This window comes from Corythoichthys intestinalis, chromosome 16 (assembly GCF_030265065.1).
Source record: "Corythoichthys intestinalis isolate RoL2023-P3 chromosome 16, ASM3026506v1, whole genome shotgun sequence".
In the NCBI taxonomy this organism is placed as follows: Eukaryota; Metazoa; Chordata; class Actinopteri; order Syngnathiformes; family Syngnathidae; genus Corythoichthys; species Corythoichthys intestinalis.
In genome coordinates, this window is record NC_080410.1 from 44,747,348 (window position 1) to 44,771,974 (window position 24,627).

Below are 24,627 nucleotides of genomic sequence, written 5' to 3' on the forward strand. Positions count from 1 at the left end.
CCAGTTCAGCGCTGGCCACCCGAAAGGAACGGTTCATATTTAATGACATTACCGTCCGGGAAACCGGGACACCAGTTGCCACAAATGAAGTGTCAGAATCTTGGACACCTCATTGCCGAATAGGATTTTCCGAGGCCTGGTAGCGCTCCGAAGTGAGACGCTTTGGCACGTACGGTATAAAAATTAGAGCTCGTTAAGAGTCTGCTCATAAAACACTGCCTGTCGAGGTGTCTCGTAATGTCTAAATTTGAAGTACAGCTCCTTACGTCCACAAATCAACACTTCATGCCCGTCTAAAACTTGATTTGACCACGTTTCCTAGTGTTACAGACTCATCGCCATTTGTGCGGTCGCGCACCTGATCTGCTTCAGACGTTTTCTGCTTTCAGGCAGATCTTAAATTGAAGCAGACACCTGACTAAGCAGAAGCAGCAGACCAAAGCGGGGAGGATATCAAGCCTCGAATCAATTTGATTTGGGCTGACGCCATGTGGCTAAAACAGAACAGACTGTGTTTGCTGACTCAGCGGGCTACTGCGCGCTCCCTATTTGGTGCTCGAAGAATCAAGAGTGGGAGGTAAGAGCTGAATTTTTGGGGGGAGTTGACAGTTTTGTTGCAGTAGAGTCAAAAGCCACATTTCCACCGTGCAAGTACAGTTAAGTTCAGCTCGCCACAGTATGGTTTGGAACGCTAAACCCCAAGCGGGTTTGTTGCTTTTTCCACCATGGCGTCTTAAGGCAGGTTTGCCTCAGAAGGGCGGACGTAGTGTAAGGAGACATGTGCGTTTTCACAATTTAAAACAGTTCTATACACAGGTCCGTATAAAATATCTGCTTTCGTCAGAATATCTCAAGGATGAAAAATGTTATGGCTGGGCATGTTAACTCATTGGCTGCCAATGACTACCTTTACATTGACAACACAGTAACTTTGGCTTGTGCACGAAATGTTCCCAAATAAACAGGGAGTGACCTGATGACTAAAATACGTATTAGACTTAGTCATATCAGGCATGCAAACTGGTTAGGGGTGAAAAAGGTGACAAAGTAACATGGACACACGGCATGCTCGGAAAAGTGCATTTCATTGTGCAACCAGAGACATCTCGAATTAAACACAGTACATAATAATTTAACATATACAAGTCTAAATCTCTCATCCTGAAATCAGAACATATAAGACGCATTGAGTAGCAAATTATACCAAATCTAAATTATAAAATATAGAGCAGAGGTCACAGAACTGCGGACCTCGGTCCGGTTCCGGACTCCCAAGCCGTCTGGACCGGATCTCAAGCTGTCTGGACTAATATACGTTGCAACAACAAAAATATTTTTTTTCTGAGGGTTTGCAGTGTGGAGGTGGGCAACAAACAAAAACCTTAGCGATGACGGGCGTGAGCCAGCCAATGGGAGTGAAGCATTTGAAAGTTATTTTTAATACAGCATGTCTCACGCTCGTTTTCCAGACTCCGCGGAGTGACAGCCAAAAACTGAGCCGAATGAAGTTGGAGGAAGAGGCGAAAAGGTACGGCAAATGGCGTGCTCAAAACTACGCAAGACTGATGCAGAAAACTGTGTTTAAGGAGGAGTGAACCAACACATTTTTGTTCATTTTACCTGGCGGCAGCACAAGACCGCTATGCCTCATGTGTTCAGAGACGGAAGCGCTTGTAAAAAGCAGCAATTTAAAAAGGCACTATGAGACGAAGCATGCAGCTTTTTTGCAAAGTTTCCCTATGAACTCTGCAATCCGTTTTCCAAAAATAGCGGAATTAAGGGCTCAGTATGATCGCACCTCAAGGCTCATGGTTCATTTATTCACTGCACAGCAACGCGCAAATAAATGCTCCCTCAGAATAGCGGGGATATTGGGTCACAACAAAAAGTCTTTCAGTGACGCACCGATTGTCAAAGATTGTATGAGTGCAGTTGCTGAAACTTTGCTTGATGGAAAGCAAAAAGAAGAGGTCTGTCAAAAAATAAAGCAAACCCCCCTGTCTGCATCCACAATTAAAAAAAAAAAAGTCTTGAACATGCTCTTATGTTGCTATTTAATGATTCAATTAAAGCACTTTTTAAGTTTTATGCACCTTTTATATTTTATTTACATTTTTTAATGTTGTAATTATCAGCATGGCCACGTAAATAGATACGTTTGTATTTTTGGGAAAATAAGAAGCATTAAAAATATTTCCGGACCCGAGATTGTTGGAATTTTTTTAATTTCGGACCCAGAGGATTTTTAATTCATGACCCCTGATATACAGTATGTCCCATTCGCATTAAGCAGAGAACAGCTGTACTCCCGTCTTTCACTATTCTCAGTCATTTGTTGTCACGAGAAGAGAGTGGCGGTGATAGGTCTAGGTCATCGGACTAGAGCAGGTGTCCCCAACCTTTTTTGCACCACAGACCGGGTTTTATTTGGGTCTTTTTTTCCACGGACCGGTGTTCTGACAAATTTTGCAACCCATCAAAAATTGCAACGATGTGGTTCTGCGCATGCGCGTAACGGTAACCATAGCCGCAAAATGCGCAAATGCAGGGATTCCAAAGTAAACACTACACAAACTTTTGTTTGTCGAGAGTCAGCAAGGAACGAAAACTGCGATGAGGATTAAGTCAACAAAAGGAGGGTGGCGGACACGGCCTACCATGGGCCCTCAGCTATTCCCTATCTTCTGGATCGAATCAACTGAATAAACTAATTACTGAATTATGAACTAGTCTACTGGATCTAATCAACATAACGAGCACATTGCCACGATCGACTATGGACTATTGGGAAAATGAACAATCAGAGGGGATGTTTTTTATAAAAAACACAAAAAACAAACTTGTAATCATTACAAAATCTGAATGTCAAAAATTGATATTCGATATTTTCTACGTCCTATATGGTATACTTGGGACGGGTTTCAATATGCTTCAGCTTCTTCCGTCAGCCCTTTTCTTTTCAGGTTGAATTAATTGTAAACACAAGGAAGATTAACTTACGTTTGATCATGGAAGGACTTGTAGAAAAGTTCTCCACAGATACATCCTGCCATGTTAGCTGCACAGAAAAACTGCACACCGCTCTCACCATTAACGACTTCGCCTTGTCGTTAAGCATTAATTAAGAAGCCCGCTTCACAAAGCTACGATGTCGGAAATTGCAGCAAGGTTTTCAATGCTCTCGTAGCGATGTCAGGATATTCCGGAATGACTTTAATCCAGAACCTCGGTAGAGTTGTTGTCTCAAATGTACGTTTAATAAGGTCGCCGTCATTTACAAGTTGATCGTCCTGTTGCACAGACATGCTCGAATTGCTCGGTTTATTCACAAACGGGTCACGAATCCACTCATTCGCCGTTCGTGGGTCTTCCAGGTTGTAGGCTTGTCAGGTGCCCTTTTCGACGTAAAAATATCTCCAAAGATGTCTGTTTTCCAGTCATCTTCGCTCGTGTAGGGGCTAATTATTTCCGGGAACAAATGTGCCCGGCCTAGTAATACGTTATTATCGAGGACAAGCGCACATAGATATATTATATACACAAACAAGATGTACTGCTAGTAGTCCAATCAATGGATTTCTATGACGACATTCTAATCTATTCTAATTCTATTCTATTCTATAGTATTATATCTAGAGTAGACAGGGATATTGGTGTGTTGGGCAGAGGCACAGGGTTAATTCGGCCAGAATGCGGTCGTTATTAAATTATTATTTCTGTGCGTTCTGGTAGCAAATGCGCACCAGTCCTGTACATTCTCCTTTCTATTCGATCGGTTGTTGCAATTCTTTACCGCACAATAATTTCCAACCATTTTTAAAGAGCAACCTGTGTTGAAATGCCTCACTGTTTATGTTTACCGCTTCCATAATGGCGATAGCGGCGGAAACCTCGCGAGTGCCACGTCATACGCTCGAGCCTAATTAATCAGTATTATAGGAATACAATGTGCTCATGGAGAGTCAAACAAACAGAGAAGTCTTCTGGTGAAAAATCTTCTAGTTTTAATATCGCAATATACATCTCAAACCCTCAAAAAATCTCAATGTCATTTTTTCAATACCGTTCAGCCATAGTACAGTATGTAAGGAATTGCAACACCATGGGAGGTCTCCCACTAAACGCTGCTGGCTTTGCGTGTATAAGAATCTGACAACACTTGGTTTGCCAAAGCATAAACGTTCAAAGTATTAAGCTAAGGCGTTATTGATGGGTGGGTGGGATATTCATTAAGCAAAGGGAGTGGACTGTTTACACACAAATGCAGCTGGAAGAGTTGAGAGTAACATGTACTTCATGGGGAGAACTGACTTCTTATAGGACTGCTAATTTGGTATTTAATGCAAAGTAAAAACAAAAAAATGGAAACTCACCTGAACTGGTTTCAGCTGGGCTCTTGGGTCAAACACTCGCAGCATCTTGTCCTACAGGGATAACAGTAATATTATTATTTTTACTAAAACACACCCTTGGGACACATTTTGGAAGTACGTTGAAGTGATACATCTAGTTTCTATGTCTGACAGGAGAAAACTTTCAGTGAGAACCCCAGCTAAACTTATCAGCTTTCCCACATTTCAACGCGTTACATTTACAGTGGGGCAAATAAGTAATTAGTCAACCACTAATTGTGCAAGTTGTCCCTCTTGAAAATATTAGCGAGGCCTGTAATTGTCAACATGGTTGAACCTCAACCATGAGAGACAGAATGTGGAAACAAAAAAAAAACAGAAAATCACATTATTTGATTTTAAAATAATTTATTTGCAAATAATGGTGGAAAATAAGTATTTGGTCAATACCAAAAGTTCATCTCAATACTTTGTCATGTACCCTTTGTTGGCAATAACGGAAGCCAAACATTTTCTGTAACTCTTCACAAGCTTTTCACACACTGTTGCTGGTATTTTGGCCGATTCCTCCATGGAGATCTCCTCTAGAGCAGTGATGTTTTGGGGCTGTCGTTGGGCAACACAGGTAGTCCACGGTTTACATACCAGTTCCATTCCTGTGATGGCGATGTAACCCGCATTTCCATGTAAATGGGAATTAACCCGCTAAATACATCAAAACACCGTCTAAATTATAACAGAAAATAATTGAGAAGCACTGTAGTACATTATCAGGCATGAAAATGGGTCAGGGGTTAACACCTGAGAGACAGCCGTTTGCTTTGCTTAGCCAAAACTACAGCTGAGGAAGCAAGATGGATATTTAGAATTTCTTTAAACCTAAGCTTTCAAAACCCTCAACAACAACTGAGCTTGAACAGAGGATTGAGCACGAGCAGTATCAAAAAGTCCTGGCTGTCTTGTTACCCGTTGTGCTGTAATTCCAGGGGGTGCTTGAATTGGATGCTTTAGCGGTCAACAGTCTTTTAGAGCTAGCGCAAGGAGATATTTTTGTCATCTTTACTGGACAAAAATGTGAAGTAATGGCTGTGTTTCCAGTGTGCAAATGCAGCCGTTTGTAGTATATCTCCTGCCTATTTAATTGCATCCTGGCGAGATAGCAAGGCTATGTTGTTTTGACCGCAAATTCCCAGCGCTCACGGCTCACGCATCATGGTAAAACGCGTCACCTGTTTTTTTTCCATCCCCGATTAGAAAATGTGACACGTGATGTCACTCCCATGACTACAGTATTCTTCATTATACATACATTATGGGGCAATAACAAAATAGTAACGCACAGGCATCAAGGAAAGTAACTTTAATCAGATTACGGATTTAGAAAAATGAACGCGTTAGATTGCTCTTTACTGAAAGAAAGTAATCAGATTACTGTTACGCATTACTCACATAACGCGTTACTGACAACACTGCTTTTATATTACCATTAAATACACAAGCTTGACGCTAACTTAACGGGAGCTATTTTTTTCACCAGAGATTTGGCTAGCTCTGGCAGTGTTCAATGCAAGCTGGAACGAACGGCAGTAACTTGTCATAACACAAAATATGAAAACGATTGAAACCATTACTCACCAAATTCAATATGCTGGCAAATGCATTCATCTAAAAAAAATTGGGAGTGAGACCTCTCCTCTCCCGGCGAACGTGAATTTGAGCTTAGAACAAGATCATCTGTTGTAATTAACGATCTTTGACGCTCTTTTCTCCCCTCCTGCATTCAAACTTGTTTCTCTCTCAGCGGCTGTGATTAACCTCAATGAAGTTGCTCTCCTTGCTAAGCCTTGCCTATCATTCGTCTTTGTAAGTTTTTAGTAACTTTGTGTATTGAATTTGAAAGGAAAATGTGTGGGGGGTTTTTTTGGCGAACCTTTTCATGAAGCTAAACTGTTGAAGCTACTCACATTTGGAAAAATACGATTGTACAACGTTTTAAATGTATTCATTTGGTATATTTCAGTTGCCACGATGTGAGAGATCAATAAATTGCAGAAAAGTACGCCTTGCGTTTGGAGTGCTTGTTTTTGGGTTTGCTGGAATAGCGTCACTGGCACACGCAGCATCAAACAGGGGAAAGGGTAAGCGCTGCCGCGCCAAGCCACTTCTGGCTGCATTTTTGACACATGAAAAATAACGATTACGTACTATTGTATGACGGAAAATTTTAGTGGTTTTGTAACCGCGATGTTTTAATAGCATGGTAAACCGTGAAGGTAACCGGCGCATGCCTACACCAGACCCCCCCCACCCCCCTTTAAAAATTTCTCCTCGGATCTACACGATTCACGTAGGTCATCCTTTTTTACTTCAAAACGGCGAATTTCGCCGAAATGTGAGAGATTTTCATGCCTGCATTATAATTGTAACAGTTCATATATATAAAGTTTTGCAAAAAAAAAAAAATAAAAACAGACATGGTAAGCAGTTACTCACAATGTTACTCCTTGAGTATTCTTTTCAACGATAGTTTACTTTTATACTTGTACTTGAGTAAGTTTTTGGATGGCTACTTTTACTTGAGTGATATTATTTAGAGGTAACGCTACTCGAGTAAAATTTGGACTACTCTACCCACCTCTGCATTTTAATGTACAATTTTTAAAAGCCAAATCATCTTTATGTGCTGTTTATTCTAAGGCTAATGATGTAATATTATTTTTGAAATTGTTTTTAATAGTTTGTGGTTGATTTACTGTTTAAACTATTAACACAGGCAAATATAAACATTTCTAATTGCGGTTTTCTGACAGGAGGGTTTGGGCCTTTCCTCGTAAATAGGCGTATATAATTATCACTGTTTGCTTTAATTTCCCTCTCCTGTCAAAAACACTAACATTTGATCAGTGCAGCTAAGCATCTTCTTAACTTTCCTTTATATGGAACCTGAAAAGCATGAAGCTCCTCAACCAGATGGTGACTAAAACTACACTAGCATCAGCAGACTATAGTTAGAGAAAGTTTCCCGTCCACTCGGCACTTTATTATTAGCAATGAGCTAACCTCTCCGTGAACCCCTTTTAAGCGAGTCCCGGCCAACCCCAAACACATTCGCCATCAATCACGGCGGCCAATCAGAAAGGGATCCCTGATTAGGAGGAAATGGAGCCTAATGAGATCAGGCTGTGACCGGGCCACGCGTGGCATCAAACGCTGTCACCCGACATCGTGTGAGCGTTTGTGACTGTCCAACAAAAGCGAAAAGCACTCCAATGTCAAAAACAGTTATGCAGTGTTCTATATTCACCGAGAGAAAAACACATTATTCTTAAAAACTGATGTATTTTACTTGGTAAAAAGTATTGGAGATAATGTTTTCCCATGTGGACATGCGAAAAGTGAATCTAAACTGAATGAGTATGTATGTGTAGGAAGACCACCCACAGATACGATGCCCCTTAGTGGTGACCTAATCTTCAACAACACACACGCATTTATTTTTACCATATTTCCTCAACAAGGAAAGTTTATTTCCTCTACATGGTGGTATCTGACATAGTAAAAGTAACTGCAGCCCTCAAATTGTTTTCACCCCTGACGACATGTGGCGCTAATGTATTCAAGTTGTTGATGCACCCGGAGATGAATTGTGGGGGAAAAGGAGATTTCTTTTGACAGTTAGTATTATGTTTGGAGTGAATGAAGAAGACTGGGGCGTGGGACTTATTAAGTCATTTATTGCAATTGACGTCAATAAATGTTCGACGCATTGGCAGCGATCATTTTTAGTGATGTCCCGATCGCTTATTTTTGCAACCGAGTACCAGTCACCGGATTTTGAGATTCTGCTGATCAGTGTTGTGCATGAATGCGTTCAAAGAACGATCGTTCATGAACACGTTCATATTTTTTGGCGAACGTGAACTGAATGCATCATATTTTTGTCTCATGAATTTTGTGAGTGGCATTCATAACCTCGTTCATTGTCAAGTACTGGACTCGAGCAGCAAAGAACATACGCGACCACTGCTGTATATGTGATGTCAACTCTTTTTTCATGCACCGTAACTCTCGCGCACATCTCACTAGATATCATATCACAGAGCCCCGATCCCTTAAGTCTCATCATATAACAGAGCAGTGATTTCCCCGATCCCCTAGGTCTCATCCCATCGGCTTTGTGAACTCAGGGTGATCATGGGACATGTAGTCCGTATACGACATTCTTGAGTTCAGAATTAGAACCTTTCTGACATAACTGCAGATAAAGCTAGAGACTAAAAACACTATATATACAGTGCCCACCATAATTATTGGCACCCCTGGTTAAGATGTGTTTTTTAGCTTCTAATATTTTTTTTTTATTCAAATAATATGGGACCTTAATGGGAAAAAAAAAAGAAAAATCCAACCTTCAATACAAGTGCATTCATTCAGTGGGGAAAAAATCCCACATAAAGAAAAAATTATTTGACATCAAATAATGTGTGTTACAATTATTAGCACCCCCGGTGTTAATACTTTGTACAACCCCCTTTTGCCAACAAAACAAGGTCTGGGGACTGACATGGCCATGGGAGGAGCTTGATTTTGTGTCTGTTGAACCATTTCTGTGTAGATTTGGCCATATGTTTAGGGTCATTGTCTGGCTGAAAGACCCAGTGACGACCCATCTTCAGCTTTCGGGCAGAGGGCAACAGATTTTGATTTCAAATGTCCTGGTATTTCAAAGCATTCATGATGCCATGCACCCTAACAAGGTTCCCAGGGCCTTTGGAAGCGAAACAGCCCCACAGCATAACTGACCCACCCCGATACTTCACAGTGGGTATGAGGTGCTTTTCAGCATTTGCATCTTTTGTGGCACGCCAGACCCACTTAGAGTGCTTGTTGCCCAAAAGCTCAATCTTGGTCTCATCTGACCAAAGCAAACAATCCCAGTTAAGCCTGGGACCGTGTGTATTTTTGTGTGGTATTCACAGGCCAAGTCATTATTCATGAGACTACTTAAAGAAATAATGATTTTTTCCAAAAAAGTCTATTAATGGGTCTATCATATTCTCGTCAAATACTCTATAAGAAAAATATAACATATATGCACCTAAAATAATCCTACACGATTTCATTAGCAATTTTAATAGTCCTGTTAGAAAGATTTCATGTCACTTCCCTGTTATTGTCCTACGTCATGCGCGCTGCGTATTCTGGGACCGAGAATAGGCGTCGAGCAGAGGACGGCCACCTGTTAGAGGAAGTATTAATTTTTGTGCGTCCATGAATGAATGTAATTATTTCCTCTTCATGCCATAAAGTTCATATGATAAATTAGAGATGTCATTAGCGCAACCGTTGCGTGTTTTTACTGCCGGCTGGTTGCTCCGCGCGTCCTCGCAGCGTCGAGGACAGCGTTGTTTACTTTACATTCGCGTTGCACATTTGTGTTAAGAGGGAATGTGTTAGTTTAGCATCTTTAAGCTGATGTTGTACATCCATATGAGTGTACAGTGCTTAGTTTTTGCGACTTTTATGGCCAAGATGACCGCACGTGCACGCAGCATGCTTGCGGGTTGAGCGCGTGCACTGCGCTCCCGCCATTATATTCGCTTTGCACATTTGTGTTAGGAGGGAATGTGTTAGTTTAGCATTTTAAGATGTTTTACATCCATATGAGTGTACAGTGCTTAGTTTTCGCCACTTTTATGGCCAAGATGTCCGCACGTGTCACGCAGCGTGCTTCCGGGTTGTGCGCGCGTACTCGCGCACCACCCCCCATTTGTGTTCATTACACTGCGAGTCATGTATGTGTGTTATTGACTGCTTTACAGTCAATTTGCATTGTTTATTGCATCAGCACTAATTTTCTTTCCTTTCAGAACCACACATACTAGTATATCCACACATTCCAGTCTTAAACACATACAAATACATCAACATCTTTCCACGCATGCTTCCACCTGCTCATTGAGTGATTCTCATATCAAGTGCCATTGCCTGTATATAGTTGTGTCTGTTGACAAGTTGTATTAAAAGTGCCAAAGACCAACTCCACTCTTCGCTCCTTGTGTTCTAACAGACACCCCGAGGCGAATGAACCATAAAACATATTGAACCCAGAGCCTCATACAGTCCACTAGTCCAAATTAGAATCGATAAGAGAATCGATAAAGAATCGAATCGTTAAGCAATATCGATAAGGGAATTAGAATCGTAAAAATCTTATCAATTCCCATCTCTAACGGCATCTATTTTTTTGTGTAAGTAAGTAAATTATGAAAGCTTTCGATCGCTCTGCCATCTTAAGACGAGCTACTATCTGGTTGTGCAAACACTCCGATGAGGGTCCGCTCGCTCACAGATGTATCCGCTGAGCAAATAGACCCTCTAAACACACAATCTAAGTGTACGCTTGTGTGTATGTGCCGAAGCAGCAGCTGTTTAACCAAAGTGACAGGCCCTCATTCGCAAGCCTTTCTTAATGAGTTTTCCCCGTTCTATGCTGTACACAATTTTGCCTTGTATGCAAACATACACACAATCTTCAATGGTGAGGTGCTCTCTTTGCTCCTCAAACACACTTTGATGCCAGACTCCCATCTACCGTCTCCCACGGTTGCACGCCAGGAGGTGATTAAAGAAACCGAGTAGGCCTCTTTAATTCATTGGTTGCCATCGATGGTGATAGTTGAACCAAAAATGAGCCGTTTTTACATTGTCCCTATAGTAACTTTGGCCCTAAATGTAAAAAAAATAAAATTAAAATAAATCACTAACTCAAGATCCTTTAATTTAAGACCTTGTGGAACCATGAACAACACTAGTAAAAAAACACCAACAAACCTCCTATTGTTTTATTGCTATTTAAATAAATTACATCATTAGCTGCCAGTATCGTTGCTTGACGTCCATTCCATTTGAATGGGCATGTGCCGATCGTTCGATCCCTCCCAGTTCAAATGGCTTGAACGCCCCTTCTATCAAACAGGGCACATACAGCGGGGAGAACAAGTATTTGATACACTGCCGATTTTGCTGGTTTTCCCACTTGCAAAGCATGTAGAGGTCTAATCTAATACAAAAAAACAGAAAATCATGGTGTATGATTTTTAAATAATAAATTTGCATTTAACTGCATGAAATAAGTATTTGATACATCACAAAAATCAAACTTAATATTTGGTACAGAAACCTTTGTTTGCTATTACAGATACCAAACGTTTCCTGTAGTCCTTGACAAGGTTTGCACACACTGCAGCAGGGATTTTGGCCCACTCCTCCATGCAGATCTTCTCCAGAGCCTTCAGGTTTCGGGGCTGCTGCCGGGCAACATGGACTTTCAGCTCCCTCCATGGATTTTCTATCGGGTTCCAGCCACTCCAGGACCTTAAGATGCTTCTTACGGAGCCACGCTTTAGTTCCCTTGGCTGTGTGCTTTGGGTCGTTGTCATGCTGGAAGACCCAGCCACGACCCATCTTCAGGGCTCTCACTGAAGGAAAGAGGTTGTCAGCCAAGATCTGGCGATACATAGCCCCATCCATCCTCCCCTCAATACGGTGCAGTCGTCCTGTACCCTTGGCAGAGAAGCAGCCCCAAAAAATGATGTTTCCTCCTCCATGTTTCACGGTTGGGATGGTGTTCTTGGGGTTATACCAGGGGTCCCCAACCTTTTTTGCACCACGGACCGGTGTTATTTGGGTCTTCTTTTTCACGGACCGGTGTTCTGACAAATTTTGCAACCCATCAAAAATTGAAAGAAAGGAATATTAACTTACATTTGATCATGGAAGGACTTGTAGAAAAGTTCTCCTCAGATTCATCCTGCCATGTAAGCTGCACACAACAGCTGCACACCGCGCTCACCATTAATGACTTTGCCTTGTCGTTAAATATTAATTAACAAGCCCGCTTCACAAATATACGATGTTGGAAATTGTAGCAAGGTTTTCAATGCTCTTGTCGCGATGTCAGGATATTCCAGAATGACTTTAGTCCAGAACCTTGGTAGAGTTGTTGTCTCAAATGTACGTTTAATAAGGTCACCATCATTTGCGATCTCTCTGTTTATTCACAAACAGGTCACGAATCCACTCCTTCGCAGTTCATGTGTCTTCGAGGTTGTAGGCTCGTCAGGTGCCCTTTTCACAGTAAAAATATCCTTTTCGCCGTAAAAATATCTCCAAAGACTTCTGTTTTCCAGTTATCTTCGCTCGTGTGGGGGCTAATTATTTCCGGGAACAAATGTGCTGCGCCCGCGGCCTAGTAATACGCTATTATCGAGGACAAGCGCACATAGATATATTATATACACAAAACAAGATGTACTACTAGCAGTCCAATCAATGGACTTCTATGACAACACTGTAATCTATCCCGTAGTATTATATCTAGAGTAGACAGAGATATTGGTGTGTTAAGCATGGGCACAGGGTTAATTCGGCCAGAATGCGGTCGTTATTAAATTATTATTTCTGTGCGGCCCGGTAGCAAATGCGCCACGGACCGTTACCGGTCCGCGGCCCGGCAGATGGGGACCCCTGGGTTATACTCATCCTTCTTTTTCCTCCAAAGACGACGAGTTTAGACCAAAAAGTTCCATTTTGGTCTCATCCGACCACATGACCTTCTCCCATTGCTCCTCTGGATCATCCAGATGGTCAGTGGCAAACTTCAGACGTGTCTGGACATGCACTGGCTTCAGCAGCAGGACCTTGCGTGCGCTGTAGGATTTTAATCCATGACGGCGTAATGTGTTTCCGATGGTTTTCTTCGAGACTGTGGTTCCAGCTCTCTTCAGGTCATTGACCAGGTCCTGCCGTGTAGTTCTGGGCTGATCCCTCACCTTCCTCATGATCAGTGATGCACCACGAGGTGAGATCTTGCATGGAGCCCCAGAACGAGGCAGATTGACCGTCAACTTGAACTTCTTCCATTTTCTAATAATCGCTCCAACAGTTGTTACCTTCTCACCAAGCTGCTTGCTTATTTTCCTGTAGCCCATCCCAGCCTTGTGCAGGTCTATTATTTTATCCTTGTCCTTACACAGCTCTTTGGTCTTGGCCATTGTGGAGAGGTTGGAGTTTGTTTGTTTGAGCATGTGAACAGGTGTCTTTTATACATGTAACAAGTTCAAACAGGTGCAGTTACTTCCGGTAATGAGTGGAGAACAGGAGGGGTTCTTAAAAAAGAACTAAGAGCCGAAATATTTACTAGTTGGTAATGTATCAAATACTTATTTCATGCAGTTAAATACAAATTTATTATTTAAAAATTTTACAGCGTCATTTTCTGGATTTCTGGATTTTTGTATTGTCCCTCACAGTTGAAGAGAACTTATGATACGAATTACAGACCTCTACATGCTTTGCAAGTGGGAAAACCAGCAAAATCGGCAGTGTATCAAATACTTGTTCTCCCCACTGTATCACAACCTATGGAACTTCACACACATGTTGACATGAAAACAAGTCCTGATGTGTAACTGAGCGACATGCGATGTTCTTAATTGCTCTTAAATCCCAATAAACGTCCATCAAAAATGCACCACATGCCTGCGCTTAAGTCTGATTGTCAGTCTATTTTACTTTGTTTGTCTTTGCCATGACGGGTAACAAATTACTCCGTCACATCACGGGTCATGTACCAATCCGACAGGGTAATCGTCCTCCTCAACGCTACCTGCCCTGTTGTCGGCCTCCATGCGGGAGGAGGTACCTCAAAGAGCGAGGCGGGGTAACGGGAGCCCAGATCAGAGCTTGAGGGTGGGATTCTCTGGTGTCATATAACCCGAATGGTTCCTTTCAATCCCTCCAATCCGGCTTATTAAAGCAAATAGGGCTAGCGCACATGTGGGTCCGAGCCCTCGGGTGCTCCCCTTGGGTAAACATTGGGGGCGCAGGCCGGCGTGGGGGCGTTTGAAGGGAAAGCTACCACCCCAGAGTCATGACGGGATCACAACAGGTCTAGTTTGGATCTCCAGATGTTATTTTTGACACTTAAGTGGAGGGAGAAAGGATCTATTCATGAGTTATTCAAATGAAGGAGCGGACTGGAAGGGCAGTGCCCATTTGCTAGGAGATGTGATGAAATACCTGGAAAGCTTTCTACATTAACTCACTCACTGCCATTGACAGCAATTCCAATTGAACTGCAATGGTGAGGAATGATGATGTTTCACTCCTATTGCCAGGGCCGGATCTAGAATAATATTTATGGGGTGGTGAGAAGGGGGCAGGAACTTTTTCAGGGTGGCAAATGATATTATATCATATTCTGCAACTATTTGATTCAAAGGCTTTTCGTCAATTTAATACAAAATGATAAAGGCATTTAACACAATCCGTTCCAATTTACCTAAAGCAACAAAAAATACAAATCAGTTTTGACGTGTATGACAATTTTGTTGATTTATTTATTTATTTTTTTTACAAAATGGCAGACCAAAAATAAAATAATTTTGCATTTTGATCGAATTACATTCAATTGTGCTGAACAAATCGATATATTGATCCACGTGGATTAATTGTTACACCTAGGGCTGCAGTCATCGATTATTTTAGTAATCGATTAATCTATCAACTGGTTAGTGCGAATAATCGTGTAATCAGATTAGGACCATTTAATGGGTTGCAGAATAAATTTTAGGAGAATCAAAACAAAGGCTTGCTAAAATCGCACTTTCAAAAGAGCATTAAATGCGAATAAAAAGTAAAATTCCAGAGTGTTTCTTCAAACTATGCAGAATTGCACTTTCATTTAAAAATAAATTGAAATACCTGAGCTTAGCCTCAAACGGTATAAAAAAAATAAATAAACGGGGACCTAAGAATGACAAAAGAACAATTGGCTAACTTGCATAGCAAAAGTCCCTTAGCTCGAATGCTATAAAATGTTGTTGTTTTTTTCCTTTTACTGTGCTATTAAATTAAATTGTTCAAACACATACAGTCATGTGATAAAATTGGGACACCCCATTAAATATTCAGTTCTTTATTAAGAAATGTTCACATATCAATGTCTGATCTTGTTTTTCTGTATCTCTGGAACAGAAAGTGATTTAATTGCAGGTAAACAACAAAAATTAGCCCTGTTTTACTCATTAAACCTGGAGAGACTGGTAGATGGCTACAAAAAGCAACTCACTGAAGTTATTTCAGACAAAGGGGGTAACAATAGCTGTTAGGTGGTAGGGTGTCCTAACTTTTTCCTCAGTTAGAATATGCATTTTGTTGATATATTTGGCTTAATGAGTAAAACAATGTTAGTTTTTGTTGTTTACCTGGAATTAAATCGCTTTCTTTTCCACAGATAAAGAAAAACAAGATCAGACATTGATATGTGAACATTTCTTAAGAATGAACTGAATATTTAATGGGGTGTCCTAATTTTTTCACATGACTTCATTCCCACAAAAAACTGTTATCTATAAACTAAATTACGAAAGAAATAAAATCATCAAATCATCATCAAACAAAAACATATCTTATGTTGATCCTAACAGGTAGCAGGTAAATAATACCTGTTTTGTGAATGGTCACTTATGGCTCAGCATTAAAAGGTATTAATTTTAAAAGGACTTAATTTAGTAGTTCTCATCTCCAGTTTTCTTAAATCTTGTGATTGCCTTTGTGCAAAGAAAAATAAGGATGCATTTTAAAATTTTGGGTTAAAAAAAAATGGAATTTAGATGTTCATTGTCCCTGGAAGGGTTAAACAACATTGTTTATTGCTTTTTATACTTGGATTTCTCTTTTGTTTATATGAAATGATCACAAGCATGTCACGGACCAATTGCAACTTGATAACGTCACTCAAGTTATACTTATAAAAGCCACATCACCTCCCCATCTAACATTTTGACAAGCAATCCCAGCGAGCATCGTGATGAATCCCTGATCACACCTTGAAGAAGGGGCCATGTGGACATAAAAACTGCAGTACGGCTTTCTCTCTTGAGGCTTTGTCTAATAATATATTGCCCAAGTGAACATCTAGTTTACGTTTTCTTTTTTGCTTCTTTTTAAATGTTCCATCAACTTCTCTCAGCTTTTCTGTACACCCTGGAGAAAAGTCAATACCCTTGACAGATAAAGAGCCTTTCAATGATGTGGCTCACTGCTTACATCTAGTGGTGAAATACTGCAATGGCATAAAATCGTCCTGCTTAAAGGCCTGACGATGCAACAATTATTGATACATTGGTAAGAAAATCATTCTACAATATTTTACTATACAATTAATAAAAAAGAAAAATAAGCTATTTTCATCCTTCTGCTGTGAGTTTATCACGAGTAGACGTCCAATCCATTTGAACTGGGAGGGTGGCAGCGAATGAGACATCCCTCCCACTGCTGTCAGTGGCAGCCATTGAGTTCATTTTGGGGGCATTTTAAGTCATTTCCTGATGATTTTCGGTCAATTCCTTTTACTTTTGGGGCATTTACGTGCCACTTCCTATTGATTTTGGGGCATTTACAGGTCACTTTCTGTTGATTTTGGGTTACTGAAAAGTGACTCAAGAATTTCCCCAAAGAAATAGGAAGCAACTCAAATTGAACAGGAAGTACACTGTAAATGCCCTACAATGAAAAAGAAGTGACCTGTTATTGCCCACATAAGACTGGCTGTAACTGCTCTGGTTTCAGTGCCATTGACGGCACTAGACGTCCAATCCGGTGAGAATTCATTGGATGTCTGTCGGCGTCAATGGCAGCCAGTGAGCTAACATTAGGCAATATTTTAATTAGGGCTCTCAAAATTATCGTGTTAACGGGCGGTAATTAATTTTTTAAAATTCATCACGTTAAAATATTTGACTCATTTAACGCACACGCCCCTCTCAAACAGATTAAAATGACAGCACAGTGTAATGTCCACTTGTTACTTGTGTTTTTTGGTATTTTGTCGCCCTCTGCTGGCGCTTGGGTGCGACTGATTTTATGGGTTTCAGCACCATGAGCATTGTGTAATTATTGACATCAACAATGGCGAGCTACTAGTTTGTTTTTTTTTGACTCAAAAATTTTACAAATTTTATTAAAACGAAAACATTAAGAGGGGTTTTCATATAAAATTTTTATAACTTGTACTAACATTTACCTTTTAAGAACTACAAGTCTTTCTATCCATGGATCGCTTTAACAGAATGTTAATAATGTTAATGCCATCTTGTTGATTTATTTTTATAATAAACAAATAGTTATGTACCGTATGTTGCATGTATATATCCGTCTTGTGTCTTATCTTTCCATTGCAACAATAATTTACAGAAAAATATGGCATATTTTATAGATGGTTTGAATTGCGATTAATTAATTTTTAAGCTGTAATTAACTCGATTAAAAATTCTAATCGTTTGACAGCCCTAATTTTAATGGAAGATTTTGGTAGCACACTGTTGGTCCCCATTTTTTTTAAGAACAGTGACACCTTTTAAAAACGATATGACAGAAAACACAGACAAGACTGAAAAAGCAGTTTCTTCTCTTGCACTGCTCTTTAAAATAAACTGCTGTATTTTAAGCCAAAAGAACTGTTGTGTTTGATAGAACAATATGTCTTTATGCTGCCATAGCAGATTCATGGCGCATTAAGCCCCCGAACTATTTTTAATTTGTCCGTTTTACCCTGGAAACCCCAGTTTACAGACGCGCAACCGCTTTTGTTTCAACCCAGCCATAAAACGAAGGTAATTAAATATATTTATTATTCAAAATGTCTGTCATGTTTAGCTCAGAATCATTGATGTGTAATATTTCGCTTAAAAAAAAGACTTTAAAAAATTATTCACTTGCATATTTTAAACTTTTAAACAAATTACGTCACAATGAAAAAAATGGTGTCTGGAAAAAAGTCATTGATATCTACCACATAACTATCACTTAATTAATTTTTTTTTTTGGTTACTGTCACATTTTCTCCGATATGTTAGAAGATAAATAATCGATCCAAACCAAGAAAAAGCGAAAAAAAATGTTTAAAAGGGTAAATATATGAAAAAGAAAATCTCGACCACTCCTGGATGTCTGCGATTTCTGCATCGCAACCCTTGCTATATTACCATGCTTCACCCATAAAATCCCCCCAAAATCCAGCTGTGGCCATTCACAGCTGTGAACTTGACACTCAGTGATATACGGTACATGGAGTTTTTGGATCGAAACAAGGTAAATACGCGGTAATATCTCGTTCAATTCTGCTCTTCAAGACACCTGAGTGTTTTCCGCCATATATCGATTCTTGACGGGAGCATATCGAGGACCTTTTGGCCTAAAAAGTACCGTATACATCACCTTTTCGATACATTGTCAGTTTGTCACACCCCTAATTGGTACCAAGCAGAAATGCACTCACCTTGCAGGTAGAAGCCAGCAAAGACCCGTCTTCTTTCCAGCTCAGACTCTGCAGCTGGTCACCGTGCTGCTCCAGAACTGAACAAATGGTAGAGAATCATCAGCACTCACAGAAAGACTCCCGAAAAACTTGTATTAAAGATTGCAAAAACAATAGGATGAAGAAAGAACAGTACAAAACGCAAGATTGCCTCTCTCATTCACAGGTGAGCACAGAATACAGCAGCTTGTGTGCTTTAGTGATGCTTAACAGGTGAAGCAATGACATGTGCACTTGTTAACACACAAGATTTCAACTTAAAGGGGACGTCATTGACTTTTTTTTTTTAATTCATGTCTCCTTTAAGATACAAAACAGGGAAAAGTATAGGAAAATTTGTGACATTTAACAATATAGAGAAAACACCTTATGGTAGCAAGGAGGGATCAGCAGCCAGCTATCATGGGATGAGGGAGCCCCTTTTACACTGCCTAGAACATACAGTACAGGCCAAAAGCTTGGACACACCTCATTCAATGCAACACAAATGAAGGCCATAACCCCATTGATAAAGCAATTAATTCCACTAATCAACCCTGAAAAGGCATACCTATGAAGTCAAAAACCATTTTAGGTGACTCCCTCTTGAATCTCATCAAGAGAATGCTAAGAGTAGAGTGTGCAAAAAAGTACTCAGAGCAAAGGGTGGCTACTTAAAAACCAAAACAAAACTAGAATATGATACATGTTTTTATTTATTTCACCTTTTTTACAAAGTACACAATTCCGCACGTGGTCATTCATTGTTTTTTTACGTTCAGTGAGAATTTACAACATAAATAGTAAGCATGTCCAAACTTTTGGCCTGTACTGTATTTTGTGCCATTAAAAGCATTTTTAACAGGCAAAATTAAACACCCAATGCTATACACATTATTGTAACTCCATACAAAAATAACTAATCAACTATCCTTTTTTGCAGACACTGTATGTTAAATCGCAAATCCGTTATTTCCAAGTCTGTCAAATCAAGGTTGAAGGTGAACTACATGTTTTAGAGTTCCAGTTGTGTGTACAAAATTGCTTAATGTTTTAAAGTGTAAGTGATTTTCATATTATAATACTTTATTAGTAGTAATAGTAGTAGTTTTAATTTGTAATATCAATGATTTTTATATTCATTGTATACCTTTTATGTATTTTTGTTTACAAGTTAATAAAAATTACATTTTAACGGGGAAAAAAAATATAAGACTGACCCCAATAACGCTCTAAAAAGGATTATTATTTAGATTTGCCCGATAATAACTTTTTAACCGATAACAGATATCCCTATATTGTCTAACTCCAAAAATCCGATTCCAAAACGATACCGATACATGCGGTCATGGACTTAACATTGGCTAATTGCGTACTGCATGAATTCTATTTTTAGACCGTGACGTCACCATCGTAACGCGGAAGTGGGTCGTTATAGACACGCCCTCGCAACAATCCATGTTATTTCCAGTGTTGTTAATCTTACTGAAAAAAAGTAATTAATTATAGTTACAAATTACTTCTCCCAAAAAGTAATTGCATTAGTAACTCAATTACCTGAATGTAAGAGTAATTAGTTACTTGGCAAAGTAATTGGTGATAATTACTTTTTTTTTTTCCCTCAAAAAACAAAAAAAAACAAAACATTGGCCACACTATGTGAAGTTTTTTGTGAAGGTTTTTGGTACAATTGGCCCGAGCCCAATTCTTTACCCTAATTTACCCTTTACCCTGAATCAACTGTTAAAAGTTGTTAAAATTGCTCCCATTATTGCATTTGTTCCCTTCTCTCTACTTTCGACATATGAAAGTTTTAAAACTGTTTCATCATTTAAAGATAGATTCAAGTCAAGATTTTGCCGATTTAGAAGTATTTTAGATAAAAAGTTACTTAGGTTCGCTAGGAAGGTTCTCTACAACAGAGCCGTCCTAAAAAGTCTACTGCTTTAAGATGGCGGCTGTCTACTAACGCATTTAGTGCCATGCAGTGTTGTTAATTTTACTTTAAAAAAGTAATTAATTACAGTTACAAATTACTTCTCCCAAAAAGTAATTGCTTTAGTAACTCAGTTACCTGAATGTAAGAGTAATTAGTTACTTGGCAAAGTAACTAGTGATATATATTTTTTTTTCTCAAAAAAAAAAACAAAAAAAACAACAACAACAAAAAAACCACAGGTCACACAATGTGAAGCTTAACCCTTTAAGGTCTGGGCCTATTTTGTCTGATTTTGCATGCCTTTGAAGTTGCCTTTATATTTCAAAGAAAGAATTGTTTACGATGGCCTGGTTTGGACCCTTTTTTTGTGACACCTTGAACTTCATGTCCAAACTGTTGTTTCCTTCACTGACCAATTATAAATCATCATTTTGGGCCCAAAAAGACCAAAAATTCCAAAATCGTTTTGTGAAAATTTTTAATATTGATGTCCAATTGACAACCAAACATGCGTAACGAACCGTTTTGAAACTTTATAATATTTATTCAACATGTTAGGATGAACATTCAACCAAAAAAAATTAGAATAAATAGTCTTATATTTGACAATTCAACATAAACAACAGGTATAGCCATAGGCGTTTTTTGCTTTTATACATGCTCTAGTCAAAACAGGTTATATACAGCAGACCAAACAGTGAAGAACAGTGAAAAATATATACCATCTAACACAAAAAGTGTTTAGAGGCCATCTCTTTATGAGTTTAGGTATTGCGGCCCATCACCTGATGAAAACTATGTACACACAATGAAGCTTCTTGAACACACATTTATATACACAAATTGAGAAGACTGATTGTGGGGAAAAAATATATATAGCGTTGGAAAAAAAAGTATTTTCAAAAATATTTACAATAAACAAGTTAAATTTTTTTCAGGCATGCCACTCTGAAAAGCTGTTTCGTCCTGGAATTCCTTGCCTTCCAATAATCTTGCACAGTTGGAAGTGAAACCAAAGACATGTACAAGAGGAGTCCAATAAATTTTTCAAGCTCCTCCGCTGTAGTGTCTGTCCACACAAACTTTTTCCCAATCTCTTTTCGGACTCTGCCATACTGGTTTGTGTGTTTGCACATATTCATCATTGTCGATGAGGTGAAGAACAGGTCAAAAAGTTCTTTTGGGGTGTATGCATGTTCACGATTCACCTGAGGTCCTGGTGGTCTCCGGGGTGTGAACCGGCTGCACTGTGGGGCAGTGTCTGTGTCTTGCTCTGTGCTCCATGGCACGGGTGCAGGCTGAGCCAGTGGTGATCGGCTTCTGCCGCGCTGACTTCTCCAGCCTCTCCTCCGCTGACATCTCATCGCTCTTCCGTGATGACCCCTTCTCCCTCGTCCTCTTTCCATTCGGGCAGTGAATGTAGATTTTTCATTGTCACTATAAATGTACATGAAAAAAAAGTCAGTATTTATAAAAATAATAAAGTATAAAATAAAAATATATACAGCAATAAATAATAATGGAAATCTATATGTATGACAATAGAAAGAATACCATAGCAATACCATAGCTGATGAATATGTGCTACATCCCTAATCTTCATATAGAAAGAAGAACACAAATTATAAATTCCTGCCTGGGATACACACAGTGCACGTACGACTTTGATCTGATATGCACATTTTATTATTATATACACAAACACACACTTATATTGCATCAAAATTAACTTTGTCTTGCAATATCAAAAGAAACTTTCAAAAGAAACTTTTTCAGCATTGAAAAAAAAAGTGAGTTGGCTTACCTCTGCTCGTCGATGGCGTCACCCACGTGTTCAATCCGTCACTATCTTCACTCAAGGACTCTTCCGAAGAAGACGATGATGACGAATTTAGACCATCCTCTTCCTCAAGTTGATCAAAAAGCACAATTGCTTGCGCTAAATTTAGTTTTCCGTTCATTGTCAAAGTCACACAAAGTCGCTGCTCGATCCAGCAGTATCCAACTGGCCGTCGCTCGCCACCTCGCTGCTTCAGAACACTCCTCCCTCTCGTTCGGTGGAACCTCGCATGGCAGTTATATTTATTTAAAAAACGCATTTTGTGCTTCCACTGTGACTTCGAAAGGGTTCGTTTGATTTGTGTTTTTTTCATGGAGCTTCCGTTTTGAAAAAGGACAAGAAATGATCGAAATATAGACATAAACAAATGATCCATGCAGCGTTTTAATGTTTTTTTGAGAGGACAATAAAACTATCAAACTTAAATGACAATATCTCACGTTTTAGTTGGTCGATTGACTTCAAATAATAACGAGAGTAAACCGCAACTTCCGCACTTTAAAACGAGACCAACCAACGGCATGTGGGTGACATAATTAAAACGTGAGGGCGCTTCAAAGACGACGTGCGCTGAGGACGCGCCGGCGCGTCCTTCGACTCTCAAGGGTTAAAGGGTTTGGGGGACAATTGGTATTGCGATAACTAGCTAGTAACCTTTGCTATGTGTGGAAGTCATTTAAAGTTGTGAATCAATCGTTAAAGTTGTTAAAATTTCTCCCGTTATTGCATTAGTTCCCTTGTGTCTACTTTAAACATGTGTAAGTTTTAAAACTGTTTCATCATTTAAAGATAGATTTAAGTTAAGATTTTGCAGATTTAGGAGCATTTTAGATTAAAAAAAAATGTCTTAGGTTCGCTAGGAAGGATCTCTACATCAGGGCCTTCCTGAGAGGTCTACTGCTTTAAGATGGCGGCTGTTTACAAACGCATGTAGTCCTTAAAACATGTTGGCAATGCAGCAGTGTCTGTCATTTGCATCTAGTTCTATAATATGATATCTACCGTGTCATGTGGGTGTAGTTTGTCAGCTATGGCTGCAGTCAGGTATTATTGGAGCCACCTAGCATCGCGGTTGCAACGGCGTCTTCCCCACTCCTGCTCTGCTCTCGTCCCCGTGAGTCCGTTTCTCTCAGACTTTTTTTTTATTCAACCAACTTAGTAACGCATAGTAACGCACGCCTTTCCCGCCTCAGTAACGGTAACGGCGTTGCCAAGATGAGAAAAGTAATTAATTAGATTACTCATTACTGAAAAAAATAGCGCCGTTAGTAACGCCGTTATATTGTAACGCCGTTATTAACAACACTGGTTATTTCTGCTTATTTTCTCCGGTAATCTTTCAAAAATGAACATACTGATCAAACACTGCTGCTATGGAACTTGCAGAAACGACTCTAGACATTACGACATATGAAGGATTTTTTCTTAATACATTTCCCGAAACCAAAAACTCAGAGGAAAAAATGTGAAGAATGGATCAAATTGCACGGACGTCCAAAAGACCAGTTTAACGCCAGCAAGGTGAAGCCAGTCACATTTTATATGCAGTTAATATTTTGTTGGGGGCCATTGCCCTCCAGAGGACGAAGAGGTAAGCCATTTTGATATTTGTACTTATTTTTAGCGTGGCGTTTTGCCGTGCTGCTTCTGTCTGACAATGAATGACCTGAAAAAAAAAACTAAATGGTATCTGACTGCCACTGTTGTTACCTTTTCTGTTGTAAAAAACAAAACTAATTTAGTAAGGGGGAAGTGTAAATAAATTATAGAATTAAGATCTGTTATTAATAGAGATGTCCCGATTGATCGGCTTCCCGATCGATCTGGTCCGATCATGTCATTTTCAAAGTATCGGAATCGGCAAAAAAATATCGGCCATGTCTTTTTTTAATATATATATATATTTTAATTAAATCGTTTTCTAATTGTATTTAACGTTACAGACATAATATGTTACACTCATCCAGAGTCTTGAGTTTAGGCTTAAGGTAGGGTTATCAAATTTATCCCGATAACGGCGGTAATTAATTTTTTAAAAAATGTATCACGTTAAAATATTTAACACAATTACCCACTCACACTTAATCTGTAATGTCGCCATTTTACCTATATAGAGAGAAAAAGGCAGCGTAAA

General features: G+C 39.4%; 1 protein-coding gene across 2 annotated transcripts in view; it reads right to left on the bottom strand.

The window, feature by feature from the left end:
* Positions 1-24,627, bottom strand: part of LOC130904304 (mitochondrial import inner membrane translocase subunit TIM16-like) — a 285,942-nt gene that overhangs the window by 251,534 nt on the left and 9,781 nt on the right. For both annotated transcript variants that reach the window (XM_057816981.1, XM_057816977.1), the window contains exons 6-7: positions 18,697-18,773; positions 4,374-4,424 (exon numbers count right to left, since the gene is read on the bottom strand). In XM_057816981.1, coding sequence (XP_057672964.1) covers positions 4,374-4,424; positions 18,697-18,773 — 128 coding nt within the window. The remainder of the gene's footprint in view (positions 1-4,373; positions 4,425-18,696; positions 18,774-24,627) is intronic.